Source organism: Xiphophorus hellerii, chromosome 9 (assembly GCF_003331165.1).
Source record: "Xiphophorus hellerii strain 12219 chromosome 9, Xiphophorus_hellerii-4.1, whole genome shotgun sequence".
NCBI classification, from domain to species: domain Eukaryota; kingdom Metazoa; phylum Chordata; class Actinopteri; order Cyprinodontiformes; family Poeciliidae; genus Xiphophorus; species Xiphophorus hellerii.
The window spans coordinates 9,138,197-9,159,898 of NC_045680.1; the positions used below are offsets into that span (position 1 = coordinate 9,138,197).

Consider the following 21,702-nt stretch of genomic DNA (forward strand, 5'->3'; position numbering starts at 1 on the left):
GAAACAAAGCTTCTTTTAAATCTAACAATAACTAAGGTATGGAGCTGGACCACCGCTGTGTGATGTTAGCTCTATTGCATGTGGGGTGTCAGATATGTTGTTTTCTCACTGAACGTCTCTCCCATTTCTTGCTCCACAAAGGTCAGTAAGAGTCAAAAGACAAATTTTAGGTTTTACAACTTTTTAATGATAGTTTTAACCATCATTTTCCTACTGGCCACAACAATCTGCACTTACTGACACAAGCTGAACAGGTCTTGAGTCATCAAATGCACTGAATACAATAGCAGAAAACTTCTACTGTTTTGGAATTAAAGTAAATTAGGGAAAAGCCCTCTATAGTCTTTTGTTTCTAAAATGACCTTTTTGATCATTAATCATTGTCAAAACTTATAAAAACTATAAAAGGTCTCATTTTTTCTGGGAGAAATACATAATTTTTAATATTCCAATAAAGTTGAATCTTTTTGTCATTAGGAACTTTTACAATCTTCATTTAACTGACGTTTGTGTAGCAGTTTCATACCAATCAGATCTTATCACATCAGCATGTAGTTGGGTCAAGGTTTGCTGTAAAAGACAAAGATAGCCAAACATTTTACTGTCAAATGTTTAAAGCTTATGATGAAAACAGCGTCCGAGTTTTATTACACTGTTTAAACTTAAGATTGAACTCTACTTTGAGTTTAAGCTTCTTACAGAGTTTTATATACAATAAAACCAGTGCTTGTAACCACAATAGAAACAATTTACAGGTACACATGGTAGTCATCTAAAAAAATACTATTTTACAGCAATTAGTGTCACTTCAGATAAGGATGTGTCGGAAGCCTTACAATAAATGTCTTTCACATACCATGCCCTATCTTTAGTTCCCAGTCCCAGCAAGAGCTAAGGGAAGTCATCCATGAGTTAATCTTTAGTTGAATTGATTACCACGAGAGTGTCTTCAAAGGTCTGCCTAAAAAGTCAATCAGACATCTGCAGCTGCTGTTGTCATTTTCAGTTTCCTCATCATTTACCATTTTTTTGTAAATCTCTGCTAAAATGGTTATTTCTTTTACTAGAACCAGCTCTTTTTCCTTTCAACTGTAATATACATCTATGGACATAAACACGGCCTCTTGTAACTGAAAAGCATTCCTTGTGCTTGCCATTAATATTAGGAACTTTTGAACAGAATGACTTTATTGATCTTTTAAGATTGAATGAAAATAATCAATCTGAGAGAGAGAGCTATTGGCATACAACAGCTTTGCTGATGAGGCGTTAATGATCACTTACGGTATGTATAGATCAAAAGGCTTCAGTATTAGAAAGAAGATAAGATAGTTGATTTACTGATGTTCATTTTGTTAGAGACCTCTTCAAAAGGAAGGTATACTTTTTTGTGAATTTGCTTAATAGAACAGTTGGAATTATAGTTTGCAGTTTTATTGAATATTTTAGGATTCACAAATTTATTGGTTTGGCAAATATTCATCTATTTTATCAATCAATCAATCAATCAAATTTTATTTGTATAGCACATTTCAGCAGCAAGGCATTTCAAAGTGCTTTACATCATAACAAACACAGAATCACAATGCAATATAGAATCAATCATTAAGTCAAGTTACATCAATAAATTTGTAATTGATTACATTTCAAATACAATTCTAAACAGGTGGGTTTTCAGTTGAGATTTAAAAGAAGTCAGTGTTTCAGCTGTTTTACAGTTTTCTGGAAGTTTGTTCCAAATTCGTGGTGCATAGATGCTGAAAGCTGCTTCTCCTCGTTTGGTTCTGGTTCTGGGGATGCAGAGCAGACCAGACCCGGAAGACCTGAGAGGTCTGGAAGGTTGATACAATGAAAGCATATCTTTAATGTATTGTGGTGCTAAGCCGTTCAGTGATTTATAAACTAACAACAGTATTTTAAAGTCTATTCTTTGAGCTACAGGGAGCCAGTGGAGGGACTTTAGAACTGGTGTTATGTGCTCTATCTTCCTGGTTTTAGTGAGAACGCGAGCAGCAGCATTCTGAATCAGCTGCAGCTGTTTGATTAATTTGTTGGACAGACCTGTGAAGACGCTGTTGCAATAATCAACACGACTGAAGATGAACGCATGGATGAGTTTCTCTAGATCTGGCTGAGACATTAGTCCTTTAATCCTGGAAATGTTCTTCAGGTGATAGAAGGCCGACTTTGTGACTGTCTTTTTACATGTTTGCTGGGAGGTCATGGTTCGTGTCTTGATTTTGGAATAAATCTAGAATACACTAAAGTTATGCCCAAATCTCCACAAATCCCTCCTTTGTACCTTAATGTTTGCAACATTCTGAGAGATGTTTATGCTGTCCCATAAATATTTAAAATAGATTACTTATGCCCTCTCTCCAGCTCATGTCCCTCTGATTCCTTTATCAGCATTAGTATTTCCTTCTGGTTGCACACTGTAAACCTTCAAACCTTTATTGACCCTCTCCTCTGAGTGTCTTCCTTTAAGGAAGGTCTCAAGATGTGCTGAGGCGTTACTCACAAAAGCAAGTGTGTCAGAGAAGGCGCATGAATATCTTCCAGCTGCTGAGGGGTGAAGTTGGCTGTCAGCACATTCTTACTTCACAGACTGGACTGAACTGACATAGGGTGAGTCTTAAATGTGCTTTATTGCATTATTTCATAAAATGGAGCTTGTCTCGTTTAGAAGCAATTACATTGGAATTAGCCACCTAATTTGTAGTTAGTTGATCAAAAAATGTATTTCATGCCTACAGTGTGAGTAAAAGCAACTTTGACGTTGGCTATTCAGATGGTAAAGATGTTTGACAATGCTTTGCTTTCTGAATAAATAAAAAGTGACATTAGTGTTTAAACTGCAGTGTTTAAATATGTATGCTGCAGTTTGTTTGTTTTTTTTAGAAATTTGCAACTAGAGACACTTTGCTTTTTTCTTTTCTTGCAAATTTTCAACTTTTATCACAAGACATTTGCTTGGAGCGGGTGCATTTTCTGATGATGTGCTGAGTTTTAGAAGAGTTCCCACTCTTATTTTAAAAAGCAAAAAGCTACATACAATTGTAAATGTAAATTTTTCCATACATTTTTAATCAGGTATTTTTGTTTCGAACTTGTTTTTATTTACCACTCTTCTTAATCTTTTTGACATAGGGGTTTTCTTTTGTTCTGCTTATCATAAATTACCTTGGGATTCTCCCTTTCTTTGCACATAAGAATGTTAAATGCCTTAGTCAGTTTCTTATTGGAATTGTAACTATAACCTTGTGATAAATTGTCTAAACTGAACCAGGGACATGTTGCCCTGGGAAAATACATATGTTCTTACAATAATATTTTCTGAATCATGCATATTATTTTGCCTAAACCCAGCCAGAGAGTGAAAAGCAGTAACATATATAATATTTACCTCACCAAATTGTGTTTTTATGCTCACTCAACAGTAATCTTGATATTATTATTATTATTTATTTTATTTTTTTCACTCATCCTTGTCCTGGTATTCTCTCATACCATGAAGACCTGAAAAACGACTGATGTACATGTTAAGACAACTAGTGTGTTGAAGTGAGTAATAAATATTTTAAATAAGTTACATTTGGATTAAATTCTTTCTGGGCCCCAGGGAGGTTGGCGTCTATTTCCAGTGGTCAACAGGCAGGAGACACCAGGCAGCTCAACAACCAGTCACATCTAAAGGCAAACTGAAGTGACCAGGTAACCTAGTTTGCAGATTTTTAGTGGAAGGAAGCAAACGTAACTGGAGAGAATCCACAAATGCACATGGAGACCATCCAAACTCAAACAAAGACAAAGGCCACAGCTGAAATTCAAACCCAGAGCCTTATTGCTGAGAGGCACCAATACTAACACTTGTAGTTGCTTTTTTAAAAACAAAATTCATACTTTATATACCATTCTTCTGAAAATAGCTCCAGTATCTATAGCCTATATGACCATGTATTTGGTCATATTGCAATTGGTGAACATAACTAGCACTAACTTGCAGTAACTACCTACTTGTCAGATTGGAGGCAAAGTTTAGGTCAAGTGGACAGATTTGTTCAGCGTGTGATCCTAATCCATCAACACAACTTACTGACATGCTTCTGTTTTTGTGTGGCTTCCTCTGACAGATCAACCAAACATCTGGATTCAAAAGAGACTTAAAGACAGAGAGATCCAAACTCAACAATGGAGAAAACTTTTGACAGTAATCCAGGGTTTGCACTGGCTGACTTTGCCGTCTTTGCTGCTATGTTGTCAGTATCCATGGCAATTGGGCTTTTTCAGGCTCTGAAAAAACAGCGAAGGGATGCAACTGCAGAGGCCTTCTTCACCGGAGGTCGGAGCATGCCGGCTGTGCCTGTTGGTTTGTCGCTCTGTGCCAGCTTCATGTCAGCTGTCCAGGTCCTGGGTGTCCCCTCAGAGGGATTTCGCTATGGCTTCAAATTCCTCTACATGTGCCTCGGACAAAGCATCAACTCCCTGCTGACAGCTTACCTGTTCCTGCCAGTTTTCTTTCGACTGGGCATCACCAGCACCAACCAGGTCGTAATGAGCCTCCTCTTTTTTGCACTAGTTGTTTCATAAAGTGAACAGGAATGTGCTGTAAGGTTGGTCAGAGTAACAAGAACTGAATGTTAGACAAGAGGATTAACATTTTGTATGCTTTTTTTCTTGTGACTATGAACCAAATCATAGTTTATTTTGTGTTATTATTTCAAACAGCTCCAATGTATATCCTGATTTTCCAGTTTTAAATAGTATTAAATTACAGTATAGATATAGGGCTATGATGACTCTGATTAACGTCCAGCTGATTAAATTCCCGTGTTGCTCATCAACACAGCTTAATATGTGAGGTGAGGAAAGATGAAGGATGTGTGTTACCCTGTGATGTTCTGACTCCAATCATCTGCCTGTCACAGTATCTAAAGATGAGGTTTGGCAGAGGGATGCAGCTGCTGGGAAGCATCCAGTTTATTCTTGCAACGGTAGGGACATCAGTCTCACATTTCATTGCTCCTGAGCAGAATGTTGCACATTAAGAGCTTTTATCTGTGAATGCTCAGATTCAGTTTCCTCCGAAGATTTGCTTGTAATGTGTTTCTCTTTTCTCAGCTGCTTTACACTGGGATTGTCATCTATGCACCAGCATTGATCTTAAATCAAGGTACGAGAGTGAAATTTGCTTTGATTGGAAGAAAAGAGGGAATGTTATTATTGATTCATTTAGAAGTCTCATTATATTTTTTAGCACTTTTAAGATTTTTTTCCAATGAATCTTGATTTTAGTATATATATTCTTTTAAACCAGAAACTTGTTACAATGAAGTTTTAAGTTTTTAACCATTAATTTCATAATAAGAAATTCTTGTGAATATTTGCTTATAAATAAAACTTTTACCATAGCATAAAACACTACAATTTTTTGTCATAAAATGTATTTTAAATACTAAATTTACTAAGACAGTTATTACAGTTATTATTATTATATCACCATCTTTGATTTTGTTTTAATACCAGTTGAATTTATTTTTGTTGCTGTTGTTTTTAATGTTTTTGAAAAAGTAGCAAATATTCTACTATAGTTAAATTTGTAAAATGATTATTTGTTTAAATAAATAAACCTTTGATATTAATGATCAAACCCATTTGATTTTGCAGCTACTGGACTCAGTATCTGGGTGTCTCTCTTTTCCACGGGGATCATTTGCACCATGTACACCACACTGGTAAGAACAATAAGGTGTTCTCAAAGGGCGTAAATACTTATGCAAACAAGGTTATTGCAACCTTTCTTATATTTAATGCTCTTCCACTGGGCAGTGCAGTGGACGAGTTGTTAGCAAAGCTGCCTTGTAGCAAGAAGGTCCTGGGTTCAAATCCTGGCCTGGGGTTTTTCTGAGGGGAGCATGTTCTCCCCCTGTATGTGCAGAACTGGGTTTGACTCATCATTCCAGATTTCTCACTCTGTCTTTCTCCCCTAATGTTTGTGTGCAGGGCGGCATGAGGGCTGTTATCTGGACTGATGTGTTCCAGATTGTTGTCATGTTATCAGGTTTCGTGGCAATTTTCATCCAAGGGACAATTCTGGTTGGCGGTCCTGCACAAGTACTGGAGATTGCCAGCAATAAATCACGCCTTAATTTCAATGAGTAAAAATCTTTTTGTATTAATCTGTGTCCATTTCGAGGTCCAGTCTGCAGTTTGATCATTTTAAAATAACAGTAACTATTACAGACGACAAAGATTAAAGTCACTGATTAGAAATAACATTCCATCTCATATTAATACCTCAAGTTAAAAATATAACGTTCAACCCAAAATGTATTTAGTTTTAGGTTTCTAATTGTGCTTCATCCACAGTTTTGATGTCGATCCACGGAAACGTTACACCTTCTGGAGCCTCAGTGTTGGGGGTTCCATGGTTTGGTTGTCCATGTATGGGGTAAACCAAGCACAAGTTCAGCGCTACATTTCCTGCCGATCAGAGAAAGAAGCCCAGTGGTGAGTGTTTTTATAAATTACTCACATGTTCATCTATCCATTGTTGATTGCTTCCTAGTCCTCAATGGATCATGAGGACGCTGGAGCCTATTGCTAATGGCTAATTAATGGGCAAGAGGCGTAGAACTCCCTGGACAGGTTGCTAGTTAGTTGTAATTTATCTTGTTAACAGTACTGAAGCTACTCAAGTGTCTGAGGAAATCTCAATTCAACTGACAGAGCTCTATTTCCCCCAAAAAATATTGTTTTACATGTAAAATGTTGACAAAAAGTAAATCTAATACACAGCATCACAAAATAATAACAACCATTATTGGATAGTGTTATGTATTTGTCTTTGCGATCTTTTGCCACATGGCTCTATGTTTTTGAATTTATGAGTTTTCTAGATGTCCTGTCATGCCTTTGTTGGTTTTTAAGTTAATCTGCTTGAATCTTGCAACTTATCATTCAGTAATAGATAACGGACATTTCTTTTCCCATATTTGCCTTTAGAATCATACACATTTACAGGATTAATTGTAATAAAGAACACTTTTTGTTTTCTAGGGCTCTGTTTGTAAATCAGATCGGTCTGTGCCTCATTGTGAGCAGCGCAGCAACCTGCGGTATCGTCATGTTTGCTTATTACAACCTCTGCGACCCGCTGAAATCTGGGAGGATTTCTGCACCTGATCTGGTATGCTGATGACTCTGGGCAAAGGCAGAGGAATTTGCCTTACAATAACTCAAAAGTAGTGCAATGTTTCAGCCAATTTTCAAAGTTAATTCAATTTCTGATACTATTGACGTATGTGGTGGTTGTGCTCCATCAGTCTTATCCAACCATGTTTTGTAATGCAAAATTAAGTTTGAAATTAGTTCTGTTCTATTGTACTCATGGTATCATTCCTGGTAATGATACCATGAATAGGTTTATTTCCCAACTATATATGTAATTTAAGGTGATCATGGTTTCCTATACAATGTTTGAAGTGCTTCTGTCAAAAGTAACACACTAACACTCTATTCTACTTCTCCTGTTCTCTTCTAATAAAGTACATGCCATTCTTCGTGTTGGACATATTCAGTAATCATCCAGGATTCCCAGGTCTTTTTCTTGCCTGTGCATACAGTGGGACTCTCAGGTATCAGTTTTTCTCAGTTCTGCTGCCAGATGCAAACATATTCTTTAAACCATAAACTTGAGCTACTTGTACTTTACTTTAGTGTTTCAATAAGTCATCTAAAATGGAAATAAGCATGAGAGAGAGTAAAAAATACTCTGAAGCTTTTTAACTGGAGATTGTAGATATTTTTAATACAATTGCAACTTTTGGGTGGCCCCTTGCATGGTTTCTTTTAATGTATCAGATATCGTGGTTTGACATGGATGATTCTAACCTCTTTATGAAACATTGTGCATAATCCAACTATGTAAGAAAAGCTGAAGGCCTTTATATTTTTACATAAAAAAACAATTGTTTCAGCTTGGTCTTATTTATTAAAATATAATTTTATTTAAGTCCTCAGGTGTCACCCATGCAGCATAAACATTATTTTTTTTAACTCTTATGACATCCAGAAATGAAATGATTGGCATTGTCTTTAACAGCACTGCCTCCACGAGTATCAACGCCATGGCTGCAGTGACAATGGAGGATATACTGAGACCTCATCTGCTCCAGACGACACAGAAGAAGCTGGTCCTTGTTTCCAAAGGACTGTGTAGGTTAATTTTTACTAAGCAAGTGAAACAGATTTTGATTTCGGCACCACTTCTTCAAATTAGTGAAAAGACTGATTGAAAAGTCTTAAAACCTCACATGCCAAAGACGGGTTTAAGCTCCAGCTGAAAACCTTAATACTGGCATCAAGCTGCTGGAAGTCTAATGCTAATTTAATTTAGTTTATTGGTGAAAAGTTAAAACAAATGTAATCATGAGGTTTTTTACAAAGCAATATCTACCACTTCATGTGCAAATGTATAAAAGTATGTAAACAAATCAATCCCTTTCATAAAAAAATCAAAATAATCATTCATATAAGAGTCATCTTTCATGCCACCAGGAACAAAACATCTTTTCAAGGAGAGTACAGCCTTCTACTGATATCAACTCTGTAATTAACAGAGAAAGTATTAAAAACAATATTTTATTTCAAACATCTTGATGAGTTCAAGTTGACCTTTCAGGTTGACCTTGATCAGACATATCTTAGCTGCAGACCTCTTTCTCCATTAAACAGACAAAGTAAGTCTAGTAGAGTAAACATTTCCCCTTCTATTTCTTAAAGCATTCCTGTATGGAGCTGGATGTATCACTGTAGCAGCTCTTTCCTCCTTCCTGGACTGGGGGGTTCTTCAGGTATGTTATACAGAAATATTTGAATGCCTTACAACAAGAAACTCCTGGGTTCAAACCCTGACTTCCTGTGCATAGTTTATATCGTCTCTTTGTGCATGTGTACTCCAGCTTCCTCCCATATTCTCCAAAAAAGGTTATCCTAGGGTAAGAATTGACCTGAATTGATTCAAGTCAATTCTTACCTGAATAGACCTTTAGAAATGACCCTTGGAAAAAAGCTCCCCCAGAATGGATGAATTAAGTAAATAAATAAAACTGTTGTGAGTGTGATGCGTGCATCCAACCAATTGGATGTATTATTGTCTGATTTGAAATAAGTTTCTTTCATCTTCACGCCTGGATTTTAATTAATTTTGTTTTGAACCCAGAATGTTGTTTGTCTTCTTTCCTCAGGGTTCGTTCACTGTCATGGGTGTGGTCAGTGGTCCAGTTCTGGGCATATTCATTTTGGGAATGTTTGTCCCAGGAACAAACAGGCTGGTGAGTGTTTGCCAACCCCCTTAAAAACTTATGATTTACAAAATACAAACTCTGACCTTGTTGGTAGTAAAATACAATTGCTACCACTAGTCAAGTCAAGCAGAAGAAGGGCAAAAACAAATAGATCTTCTTTATGTATGGTGCATTTATCCCCTCTGGTTACCCCCAGAAAAATTCAAACTTGTGTTCAAATTGGTTCCTGCAAGAAAATTTGCTTTAAAAATAATAATAAAAAAACCCCACACATTTAAATATTTTATTATTATTATTATTATTATTTAGTTATTTATTTAAATCAGCCACCCACTTGAACTGCTGCTACCACTTGAACATTAACTCTGCTGCCAACTAGTGGGTAAATATGAAATTCCATGAAAAAAAAATCTCTTATTGAAAGCAGAGGCTTAGATTGAATAGGTATCAATGTCTGTACAGGGATAAAATAAAACATAATTTAATTGGTACTGATTGGGGAGCCATTTGGTCCTATTACTGCAGGGAAATTTAAACTGTGAAGATGTGACATGAAGTGAGGTGACACTTTTTAACTCAAACCTTTCAAAAAAAACTAATGCAATTAGCAAACTACTGACTATTAAAATTTCAAACAAGGTTTGAAGGCTCAACTTAACCCCAGAATCCCTGCAGGGTTATGTGTACAGCAAACTCTTTTATTAGAAAGATTTTCAATCGCATTTCTCTGTGTTTTAAAGTAAATACTAAAGTCTGTTTGTTGTAAATGTCACAATTTGTCTTTGCCGCTATCTATCCCACAAAGAAGGTTTTCTTGTTCATTAACCCGACTGTGGCATGGGAATTTCCTTTTTTATGATGTACAATCAGAGTAAAGGTTTTAGTTTTCACACATGACCTCGTGCACATTGATCTCAGAAGCTGTTCATAGTCATGTTAACAGGAAGATGGACTGACTTCCTGTTTCCTTTTTTTAGATATTTATATCTGTTGAAAGAAGCATTATCTTTTATGATGGCTGCATTTTAGAGTACTTGTTCTTCTGTTTGCTGCTGAAGTGCAGTCCAACTCCTTTTTGAAATCAGGCCTTCAGGGGTTTCTTGGGTTTTCTTTTATCCAGAGAAAAAAACAATCAGAGCATGCTGATGGGCTGAAAGGAACAAATTCATTTTTAGACACTGTTGGTATTCAATAATATTGCAGCCAATTATTAGGGTATTTTATTCTTTATTGTAGGGGGCGTACTCTGGGATATTGGCGGGATTCTGTGTCTCTCTGTGGCTGGCTGTGGGTTCAACTCTTCACCCACCCAGTGAGGAGACCATGGGTGTCCTGCCCAGCTTCACAGACGGCTGTAGCTTTGCTAATGGCACAAGAAACAACAGCTCTAAGGTTTCCATCTTGACCCCACTTCATCCTAAACACCAAGGGTTAGCAGACACAGTTCTTCAGATGTTGATCTATTTTTAATCATTAAGCATTAATATTTTCTTTTCATCTTAGCTTAACTACTCACATGAAAGGTTTATGACTGTTATACACTGACTATGTAGAGAGATTATGATGAAAAAATATAAAATGCCTTAGCTCTTTTGTTGTTGCTTTTGTTTTTTCTAAAAACAGTGGCCTCCTCAACTTCTACTCCATGTCTTACCTCTATTTTGGAGCCATGGCCACCAGTTCAGTCATACTGGTGGGACTGATAGTGAGCTATGCAACAGGTAAAAAGATAATGAGAGATACGCAAGTCAATGTTGTAAAAACTACAGGGACACATTGAATCAAATCTGTCCAATTTACATTTTATTGCAAAAGTATTCAGATCCCTTGAAAATATTTGGGTAATGTTACAACCAGACAACATCTATGTATTTTGAAAGAGTTTTATATGACAAACATAACAAAGTAGTGCATCAGCATGTAATGAAAGGAGGTAGATTGTTTTCATTATTTTTTAGAAATAAAAATCTGAAAAGTGTGTGCATTTGTAATGATCTCACTTTATTACAAATTTCCTCCTTTAGAAGTAACCAAATTAGTCTATTGTTAGTAGCAACATACCTCTTAAGACTTGCAGCTGGACTTGCAGTGAGAGGCAGTTCTACAAAATATTCACTAGTTTTGCTTGACACAAATGCATGCCACACCTTTTCAGATTTTCTTTGCAAGAAAATCTACGTTCACTTCATTCAATTTCAAAGTCAGGCTACATTGCTTCATGTACTTCATTCACGTACAATGAATGAAGCACTGTATTCACTGTGCTTCTATAATGTTGTAGATGTTGTCACAACTGCAACATTATAGTGACAAAATGTGAAACACAGTGGGTGTGAATATTTACAAGAAGATGTTGCTCATATCAGTCCAAAATGCTAAGTCAAGGGCTTTTACACAGAGCTACTAGAAAAGAATGAGATGTTTTTTTCCTTTACGTTTTATGCATACATGAACAAACTCTCCTGTTTCTATCGCACACAGGGCCAACAAAGAGGAGTCAAATTAAAGAGGGGTTGTTATGGTGGGACCTGAATAAAAAGGAGATGGAGATCTCATCAGAAAGCAGAGTAATCATTTTTTTTAAACAGAAATAATTGTCTAATGAATGGAAGTGCCATAAATTATTCCCTGATTATTTATGTAACCATTTATATCTAATGGTTCCTTTATTTATGTCCCTCTCCAAGCTGAAAAAGTCTACATATATTTTTACTACTAAATATATATGTATATGAACTTAAACTTGACTTAATTTAGATGTTTTTAGGAGCTTATAAAAATCTCAGACATGCTTTACATTGATGACAAATGTCTTCTAAGAGCATTCATTGACAGTATCTTTCTTATTATTATTTTTTGTTTTAAGACCGATGTGATATCCTGGATGTTCCCCTGCTTCGTTCAGACTGCATGCAGGAATACACAACAGATATCTGTGGTTCACATAGGAAATAACCAGGTAAAGAAACCAATTGTATGGCAAAACTGGTGTAGAGTTGTTGGAACTGTTTGTCAAGTTTTTAAAAATATTAGAATATTATAACCAGTCAAGTATTTGAAAGGTATTTTTATTGTTTCAATCTGTTTTTCAGGAGGACAAATTAATAGACAACCCACTGGCGGTTCCTTTGAAGAGCCTACCCAGAGACGATGTGCTGTAAATGGGGAAAAAAAGAGGATGTAGTTTTTAAATGGCATTAACCTCCAAATTACTCATAGCAAATCCTACTGGAATTTCCTCTGTAGTAGCAATAGAGGTTTTTTTTATCTTATCATTTGAAGTTTCAAAATCCTGACACACATTCAGAGTTAGTCATTGTTCTTTCAAAGAGCCATAAATATAGATAATATTCAGGACAGTAAAATGTGATGAAAGATTTTAATTTCCTTCCTTGTTTCGGGAAAGATGTGCACCTGCAATGTGTCAACATAAGAATGATGGGAAGCAGAGATAACGGTTTCAATTTGTGTGTACATTTGCTGTATTTTAGTGATGACTTCCTTATTTCATGCTCTGTTATCAGGCCTGTTTTTTTTCTGTTTTTTTATTATTGGAAGCAAAGTGGGTCACAGCTTCACACTCAAATGTAAATGTTGAGTCAGCAAGGTCAAATACAAAAAATCTGTTGAAACATCTTTATTGAAAACAATTTGGGTTACTTTTCAAAAAATATATGAAAAGTGAACAGTAAAATTTATATTAACAAACACAAAGAGCAGAGACTTGAATGACTACTACCTGTTTATTTTGTATGAAGGTACCATTTTGAAAAATTTAGATTTGCTGTTATGTTTTTCTCTTATTTTTAAATTATACTACAATTTCCAAGAGTTGTCAACCTAAACAATTTTCTATTTTGTTAAGTTTATGCTACTTGGAAAAGTGCTTCATTGTACAGAAGCCTCTGGTTCATTCTCAAAATCCATCCATAGGTTTCTTGCACTTTATCAAAGCAGGATTCTATTATGTTAATTATTGTCTGCATACTGGAAATTGTTTGTGATGGTTTTTGTGTTACTTTTATAATGATGGGGTTGACAAAAGTAACAAAGTAATGAATATGTTAGCACTTGAATTTACAGTTTATTCTTTACAGTTTAACTCATCCTAAAAAGTTAGAACATTGTATTTAATCCTGTCCACTTAGGTAATAATGTAAAAGTTTCAGGGACTTAAAATTTATACCACTTTGTCACTATTTAATAAATTTATATCAATTTCCCAGGTTCTTTGTGAATCTAAAACAAATGTGGTTAAATGTAAAACTTAGTTTTAAACTGTTTTTTTCTTTTTATAAAACAATCCATACCTTGAAACCACTTATCCACCGATGCTTTGTGACATCTTAAATAAAAAAATACTTGTCATTTTATCCATATGCTAGAAAAAACATGTAAGTGATTTGAGGTGTCTCCTCCTGTATAGAGCAATGCAGAGCTTTTTAATGACTTCTAAAATTTTTAAATTACATTTATTCAACTGTTTTCTGCATTTTACATGCATTTTATTAAACCTGAATACATTTCAAAAGTTTCACGTTTCTACAATATTTTTAAAAGTAACCTTTGGTGTATGTGAATAAAATATTAACTATTTATGAAAGAGCTGGCATGTTAGTTTTCTTCATAGTACACTGACATCTGGTGATGTTAAGGAAAGCAGCTGAAACCATCATGGCTGCCAAATACACAATGAGTACACCAAGTACAAAGGCGGTTCATTTCACATGGTGTTCATTTATTGCATTTTTTTTTTTTTTTTTAACAATTCAAGCATTCAGATAAAACGTAATATCCCCAGACACTCTTGCTGTAAGCTTTCATAAATCAAACTAGTATGTCAGTCTTTAATGTTGTGAAGATTGTGCTTCCGTGCACGTTGGTCCTGGATCCTCCAACCACCTCCGTGCTGCTGCGGATCGTCAGGCCGAGGCGCCTCACCAATCATCCGCGGCCCTGTTCGAATCCTCTTCGGCTACAGCACAGTCCAGGCGCTGCACGCCAGGGAGCGCCAGGTCCCTTTCGTTAAGTTTTTCCAGAAACGAAGAAAGGAGTCGTTTGTTTAAATGGTCCGTCAGCGTCCTTTCTTCTTCCACCCGCTGCTTGGCCACGTTTGTCCCCGGCTCCACTCCTTCCGCCTCCGTGTCCACGCCGAGCGGCAGAGGCGCCGAGCGCTGCAGGCTCAAGGGCAACCCGTTCGGCTGCTCACCTTGCCCGGACTCCTGCTCCGTCCAGCTCCCGGCGTCCGCCCCGGATTCTGTCTCCATTTGTGATATCAAGCTGGTCTGCAGGGCGGCATTTTCCAGTTCTTTGAGTCGTTTGCTATGAAGGCCGCAGGCAGGCAGTTCATTACCTGCCGGGGTGTTATTGTTGTGAGGGGGCTCACCAGTTTGCTCCATCATGCTCTGCGTCAGTTGAACAGCCCATAGTTCCAATGGACTGGTCGGAAGGAGAACTGGCAGGTATCGCCGTCTAGTGGATTATAGCAGTACTGCAGCTTTACAGAATTAGAAATTCTAACTTGTATTTTTGTATAAATAAACCAAACAAATAGACACGCAGTTTTTTGTTGGTTTTTTTTGCATTTTTTATACTTGGAAGTGTTTTTTATTGAAGCATTCTGTATAGAAGCTTGTTTCCGCCAATATTTGAAAACAAAAGGATCTCATAATGGCTGTCTCATACTTTTGACCTAGCTCTCAAAAGAATAAAATACTCTTTATTATAATATAGCTTAGTCAAAATAATATGTTTCTCCATCACAGGGGCAGAAACAGGTTCCCACAGCCATAGGATTTAACAAAAAAAATATTTTCCCCTGAAAATGATCTTGTTTGTTGTTGTTTTGTCATAGTAAATATTTTAGATTATCAAGCAAATTTTCACCATACAAATATAGTCATAGTTAGTTTAAAAATATGTTTTTAAATTATTTTTAACTAATCTAGCCCTGTAGAAAAATAAAATTGGGCCTCCTGGTTAATTCATAAAAAGGAACATAACTGCATTTTTGGTTCAGTCTCACTGTCTGATTTTAAGAATTTAAAAAATCACTAAAATGTAGCCAGTCTGACAACAAGTAAGCAGGCAAAAATATTCAGTGTTTGTTTTATTTAGGAGTTTACTGAAGACCACAACACCACATCCCTCTTAAGCTGTTATTGCTTGAATGGACACGTCTGTAAAATTTGTAACAAATTTAAACAAAGTTAATTAGCGGGCTTAAAATGAATTAAGATATTTGTATAAGAGAATCTAATCAGCCTCTTTACGTTATTTTATACATAAAAACAACCAGCCACAACTGCTATGGGAATAAAATAGTGCTGAAAGATGTTACTTGTAAGGAAAATGGCGATATAAGAATATTTCTATGATTGCATCATTTGGTCTGGTATTACCTGATGAACACCAATCAATATTGCTGTTTTATATATTAGAAAGTACATATTTCACATGTTTAATAACATTTTGAGGAATATCTGTGTTACTTCATATTAGAAACAAACGTATTGGTTAAATTAAACTAATTTTTAACTTCCATTTCTCAGCGGTATGAACTATTCTCAATTTTCGTTTCGAACATTTGACTGCTTTGGCTTTCCGTAGAACAGAATGTGTTTCCATAGCGACCATTTATAGCATAGACCACGGAAGCGTCTTTGTAACGGTACCAGGTAACAAAATTATGACTGTAAACACCCTAGGACATATGTAATATATGCGAAGTGAGTTGTAAAGATGTAATATTATAGATTAACATCTCTTTAGCCACTCAAAGCGACACAGATCGTTAGCTTACAGCTAACTTCTAGCTAATGAGTAGCTATATAGGGTTAGCTATCAAAGCTGTGAAATTAAATCTACAAATTGTAGATATTTATTTATGCTTTCGTTTCTTCTACTACTTAAAACAAGTGTGAAACGTTGCTTGTTAAGAATAACATTTTACTGGATTATAAATAAGGAAACAATAATTCTGATAAATTACTATGAAAACAAGTCTTTTTTTCTTCCTTTCGTTTTTCCTTTCTTTCAGGTCAACATGTCCTTCAGAGATTTAAAAAGTAAGTGAAACCTTGTATTTCTCTACCTTTAATCTAACAAACATTATTTTGCTGCTGATGTTAGAACTGAATTTGTTTGTGACTTGGCAGACTTCACAGAAATGATGAGGGCCTTGGGCTACCCTCGCCTCATATCTATGGAAAATTTCACAACACCAAACTTCACCCTAGTGGCAGAAATCCTAATATGGCTTGTAAGGAGGTATGCTTCAGCTTTTAAAATTGAAATGCTTCATGTAACAACAGCACTTCTGCTCAGATAGTTCTTCGCCTTCATGTGGTTTTTTCACATCCCTCATTGTACCTTCCAGTAGAAGTATTTCTTCTAATCCTGATGAACAAATAAAGAGCTGTTCTAAAACAGTCATTGGTTCTCATGTTCTTTTCTCTTTTTTTGTAGATACGAGCCTCACGTTGATATTCCCACTGAAGTGGACACAGAGTCAGACAGAATATTCTTTATTAAGGCTGTGGTTCAATTCATGGTGAAGTGCTATTCAGACAGATAATATGTCCTTAACTGTAGTTAACTAAAATCCACTCTGTTTTAATCATTGTATGACCCGGTTGCAGGCAACCAAGGCTCACATCAAGCTAAACACCAAGCATCTCTACCAGGCTGACGGCTATGCAGTGAAAGAGATGCTGAAGATCACATCAGTACTGTACAATGCCATGAAAACCAAGCAGATGGCTCTGGAGGATGCTGTGGAGGAAGATAGCAACAAGTTCAAGTTTGATCTCGGCTCTAGGGTGAGTTGCAATTATCATTCAAATTATGTGTGTTGCTGATAGTCCACTAACTTAATTAATTAAATGACAGTTTTAAGAAGATTAAAGATAAGAAAAAACATAAAGGACATATTTCAGTGCTTTAGATGGTTATTAAGACAGTTAATGTAATGTGCAGTCAAAATAACTTTATCTTTCTAATTGGTAAACAGCGTTCTGTCTATGTAAACCCATCCAGATGCAATGAGTCTTTGAAAAGGATTGAAAATGTAGTTCACTCACATTTATTGTAAGAGCTCACAAGAACTTCACCCAACATTCTCAAGGATTTTACAATACTTTTAATGACTCATGGAGTTGATTTCTTGTTGTACTGGTTGTGTTTCAATGTCAGAGATTTTAAACTATTTAAACAACAGGAAATACTGTATCTGATATTAGTGTAAATGTACCTTTTCTTTAAATTGGTTTAGCAGTACTCTCCTGAACATCAATTTGACACACCTATTTGCCAAGCCTGCACACATTTTTTTATTTTTTGCACATTGTCTACAGTGTCTCTACTTTTCTCGTTTTCTTTTCCCTGAAATAATTTAAGTCTTTAATTCCTTTGTTAAAGAAAAAAGAGTCAAATGTGAGTCAGATGATCTCTCCATGTCTTTTCTGCAGATCTCTGAGCTCAAAGCAGCTCGTCAGCTGGCATCTGAAATCACATCCAGAGGAGCATCTCTGTATGATTTATTGGGGAAAGAGGCAGAACTCAGGGTGAGGCAAAGTTGGTTATTGTTTCATAATAGCAGATTGGTAAAAAAATAAAGCTTGACTATTTCGAGTTTAGTATCGGAGAAGAGATTTTACCTGTATTATGGCTATGTTATTCTCAAGCTTCTTTAAACACAAATATGACTGAAATGGCTAGAAATGTTGCGAGTAGCTTCGTTGCTCTGAAGTCAACATAATGTTAAATCTCGTTCTGCTGTGCTGCAGACAGAGATTTAAGGCAGTTTGATACACGAGTGGCCGTCATTAATGCTTTTATTTCGTCTTCACTTTTTTGGTGCTCGCAGGAAATGAGAACCGCTGCCATTGCTCGACCTCTTGAGATCAATGAGACAGAAAAGGCACTGAGAGCTGCTATCAAAGAAACTCTGGTGAGTATTCTGAGTGTTTATCTTTTTAATTCCATTGGTTTTCATCTTCTGCGACAGACTGGCGACCTGTCCAGGGTGTACCTCACCTCTCGCCCGGAACATTAGCTGGAGATGGGCACCAGCACCTCTCCCAATGGATGGATGGATGGTTTTCATCTTCATTTGCTTAAATACTTTAAACTGTGATTGTGCCGTATTGCCTTTGTTACCAGGAAATTGTCGAAAAGATCAAAGAGATGCTTAGTAATGTCGTCTCAGATGAGGCCAGTCTGGACGCTAAGATAGAGAAGAAGAAACAGGATCTGGAGAGGCATCAGAAGAGGCTGCAGACTTTACAGAGTGTCAGGTCAGTTATATTTTTTACATTTAACCATCTTAAGATTTACAATTTCCATTTGAAATAAGCCTTGAAACAAAACCCGTTGAAACATTTCTCTTGAAAATTGTGTTTGGATTTTTCAGGCCAGCATTCATGGATGAATTTGAAAAGATAGAAGAAGAGTTGCAGAAGCAGTATGAAATCTTTGTGGAGAAGTTCAGAAACCTCACCTACCTGGAGTCACAACTGGATGAGTACCACAGGCTGGAGCAGGAAAGGTTTGAGGTGTGTGGATGGAATAGATATGCTATGTATAATGCTCAATCCTATTGATAATCCCTCCCTTTATAGATATATTACAGTATATGTAATGCACTATTTGCATCTTTCTGCCTGCCTGTGTTTCTGTTTTTCTCATGAATTCCTTGGATATTTTGTTGCCACATTGTCTGGAACTTGTATATTAACTATATTAAGTTTTACATTATATACTTGAGTCTTGTTTCCAAGTTTAAAAATGTTCAACTGGCTCTTCATCTGAAACGGGGTTTCTTGTGTACTTATTAGGAAGCTGAAAACAGCCTGAGGATTATGCAACACAAACTAAGGGAGGAAGAGAGAGATCTAATGAAGGGCTCATGTGAGTTAAACCAGAACCAAATGCCTAAAGCAGAATTAGAACACAACTTTTTTTTCCTCCGTCTAAAACTTTTTGTCCTTGTGTTTGACAGTGAAAGACTCTGATTCTGATTTGGATGTTCCAGAGGACGAAGAGTCAGATAGCGACCCTGAAGAATCTCGTCCATCTAAGCCACAGCCCTCAAGAAGTGCCCCCATGGCAGGTATGCAGATGGAGTGCAGCCAAGATAGTGATAAGAAAAACTAGTACCTTTATGATTAGACAAAATTTATATTTTTAATTTTCTTTCATCTCATCCCATGATAACCAATTTATTTAAAAATACTTTGAGAGTTTTTCATTTGGATTTTTTGGTACCATTATTCACAGCATTCCTATATTTATTTTAGTCTCCGACATCAAGAAGAATAGAGAAACTTCCAGTTGTTCCCTCTAAGCTCTTACATATTTAAGTTATATTTATTTATTTATTTATTTTGATATTACAGATCCACCTAAAATTATATTTTTATTAAACATGGTTTTCGGAAAACTCTTTCTGTCCTAAAAATTCATAATTGCTTGTGCTTTTTCCTTTCTGCTAAGGAAGAGGACCACGGTTCATTGGTAACATGCAGGGTGATGACAGTGATGACGTAAGTGATGTTCTTATCTTCACACTGATACTCTTTTTACACATTGTTTCTGAAAACAGGCTACATTGATCCTGTTTGCCGCCAAGCTCTGTCAGCAGGGCTAAGTGTGAATGATTTTCCTGTTAACCTTCACTTAAAGATGGTTCTGGTATAAACTGACCAGATTTACCACCTTCTTTGGTTTCCAGCTTATCTCTTCATTTGATGTTTCATCAGTCTATGTTTCCTTTTGCTATTTTTTTGTCATTGTCGCTTGGATTTTAAAGAGGTTTTTAGCAGTCTCCAGAAGGTCAGTCCCTGAATCCAAAAAACAGCGGAAAGGAAAGGTTTGTTCAGGAAAAGGATTCAGTTAACCCTCATGTCCCTCCCTATGTATTAGAAGGAAATATCCATTCTCAAATTTCCTATTTGACCCTAATGTGGAAAAAAGTGTTGTCAAAAATGGTTTATATTATTTTTTAAGGAATTGTGCTAATATTCTCAATATCAGCACAGTCTGGGGTAAGAATGTATTTTTCCTTCAAATGCAACAAATGCTATTTTTTTTCTTTTCAAAGTTTTTTGTGATATAGGAATAAAATCTTGCCAAGGTTCTGTGTTTAGTTAGAATAAAAACATGTTTTTGTTTTTTTTATTTTAGTGGTTCCACAGTGTGTTTGTGTGTGTCTAGTAATCTAACTATCCTGGAAAAATATAGTTTGACATGTTATATCATCCAACAGTCCTATCAGAGATAGACTTCAACCTTTTACTTGTTGATGTAGTTATTGGTGCTTGCTTCCTGTTTCAGAGTGATGACAGTGAGATTGATGCAGATGAGGATGATGAGGAAGGTGAAGAAGAAGAAGAAGAAGAGAGGAGGGAGGAGGATGAAAGCTTGGAGGTCCTGTTATCGAGGAGTAATCGACCTCCTAGGGGAGGAGTGAGACCGGCACTTCTGGAAGAAAGTGATGATGACTTTTGAGTTGGGGACACAATCATGAGCTGTGCACTTTTTTATGTCCTAGCTGAATTCCTTTGGAAAGCTCCACTATAATTTTTATTTGCAGATATATCCTCTGTTCTTTGATATTTATATAATCTGCTGACAAAAATAAAATTTAAACTTCAGTTTTTGTTCTTTCCCAAAAATTACTGTTTTATAAATAATTTATCTATGTGGCAGTTTGGACATATTTTGGCAGTTGTTTTTTTTAAATGTATGCTGTACTTTCTAAGGGAAAATATTTGTGACTATTAAACACAAATAAATACTTTCAAAGGAATATGTAATAATAGGATACACTCAGCAGTACTTAAGAAAAGAAAGAAAGTTTGCATAATAATTTATCTGAAAAATGTTTTCTAGTTTCTTAAATTGGTGGATTCAAACAGATGTAACTTGGGAACATTTTCCAAAATAATTAAACATAGTCTAGTTTTCATTGTGGCTTCTTTGTAGTTGTTTTTACCCATAGTGGGTAAAAATAAAAATATGGAGCTTTTATACAATTGAAACTAAATATTTACTTATACAATTAGTAGTAGAAATACCTTTCAACTTTTTGAGAAAGCACAAATGGCCATGCAAGCTTCCAATAGGTTGATTTAAATATAGGGTCCTGCCGCCGCCGCTGATGACGGTGTGAGACATGTTGACGGCTAGTGACGGCTTCTTCGGAGGAAATTACTAAATGAGCACTTGTAATAATAGTACTCAAGTAAAGGTTAAAAAAAAAAGTGCTTTTAAAAGTAATTTTCAAAAAGTTATTCAAGGAAAATGTGTTTTTGCTATTCATCTCTGAGAATCAGCCAGTAACAAAATGCGTAGGCTTAATGTTTTATTATTATTATTATTATTATTATTATTA

At 35.9% G+C, this 21,702-nt stretch overlaps 2 protein-coding genes across 6 annotated transcripts; both read left to right on the top strand.

The window, feature by feature from the left end:
• Positions 1 to 2,211: 2,211 nt before the first annotated feature.
• On the top strand, positions 2,212 to 12,474 carry slc5a5 (solute carrier family 5 member 5). Of its 2 annotated transcripts, XM_032572904.1 has the most exons (18): positions 2,216 to 2,628; positions 3,623 to 3,714; positions 4,134 to 4,548; positions 4,929 to 4,994; positions 5,122 to 5,173; positions 5,668 to 5,735; positions 6,004 to 6,158; positions 6,370 to 6,510; positions 7,060 to 7,189; positions 7,549 to 7,637; positions 8,105 to 8,217; positions 8,785 to 8,855; positions 9,249 to 9,335; positions 10,545 to 10,738; positions 10,932 to 11,029; positions 11,790 to 11,875; positions 12,175 to 12,267; positions 12,401 to 12,474. In XM_032572904.1, exons 3-18 carry the CDS (start codon positions 4,192 to 4,194, stop codon positions 12,467 to 12,469), a joined length of 1,869 nt encoding a protein of 622 aa, XP_032428795.1. In that variant the 5' UTR covers positions 2,216 to 2,628; positions 3,623 to 3,714; positions 4,134 to 4,191; the 3' UTR covers positions 12,470 to 12,474. The 2 variants fall into 2 exon arrangements, 1 of the variants encoding a protein (XP_032428795.1); XR_004340573.1 differs by lacking the exon at positions 12,401 to 12,474 and having other exon boundaries at positions 2,212 to 2,628; positions 10,545 to 10,700.
• A 2,187-nt stretch (positions 12,475 to 14,661) lies between these two features.
• cluap1 (clusterin associated protein 1) lies at positions 14,662 to 20,962 on the top strand. Of its 4 annotated transcripts, none has more exons than XM_032572907.1 (13): positions 14,662 to 14,770; positions 16,348 to 16,375; positions 16,466 to 16,577; positions 16,776 to 16,860; positions 16,949 to 17,128; positions 17,777 to 17,872; positions 18,175 to 18,258; positions 18,471 to 18,604; positions 18,721 to 18,862; positions 19,145 to 19,217; positions 19,309 to 19,419; positions 19,803 to 19,852; positions 20,643 to 20,962. In XM_032572907.1, exons 2-13 carry the CDS (start codon positions 16,354 to 16,356, stop codon positions 20,814 to 20,816), a joined length of 1,263 nt encoding a protein of 420 aa, XP_032428798.1. In that variant the 5' UTR covers positions 14,662 to 14,770; positions 16,348 to 16,353; the 3' UTR covers positions 20,817 to 20,962. The 4 variants fall into 4 exon arrangements, with proteins under 4 accessions (XP_032428798.1, XP_032428796.1, XP_032428797.1 ...); XM_032572905.1 differs by lacking the exon at positions 14,662 to 14,770 and adding an exon at positions 15,900 to 15,985; XM_032572906.1 differs by lacking the exon at positions 14,662 to 14,770 and adding an exon at positions 15,943 to 16,036.
• The last annotated feature ends 740 nt before the right edge of the window (positions 20,963 to 21,702 follow it).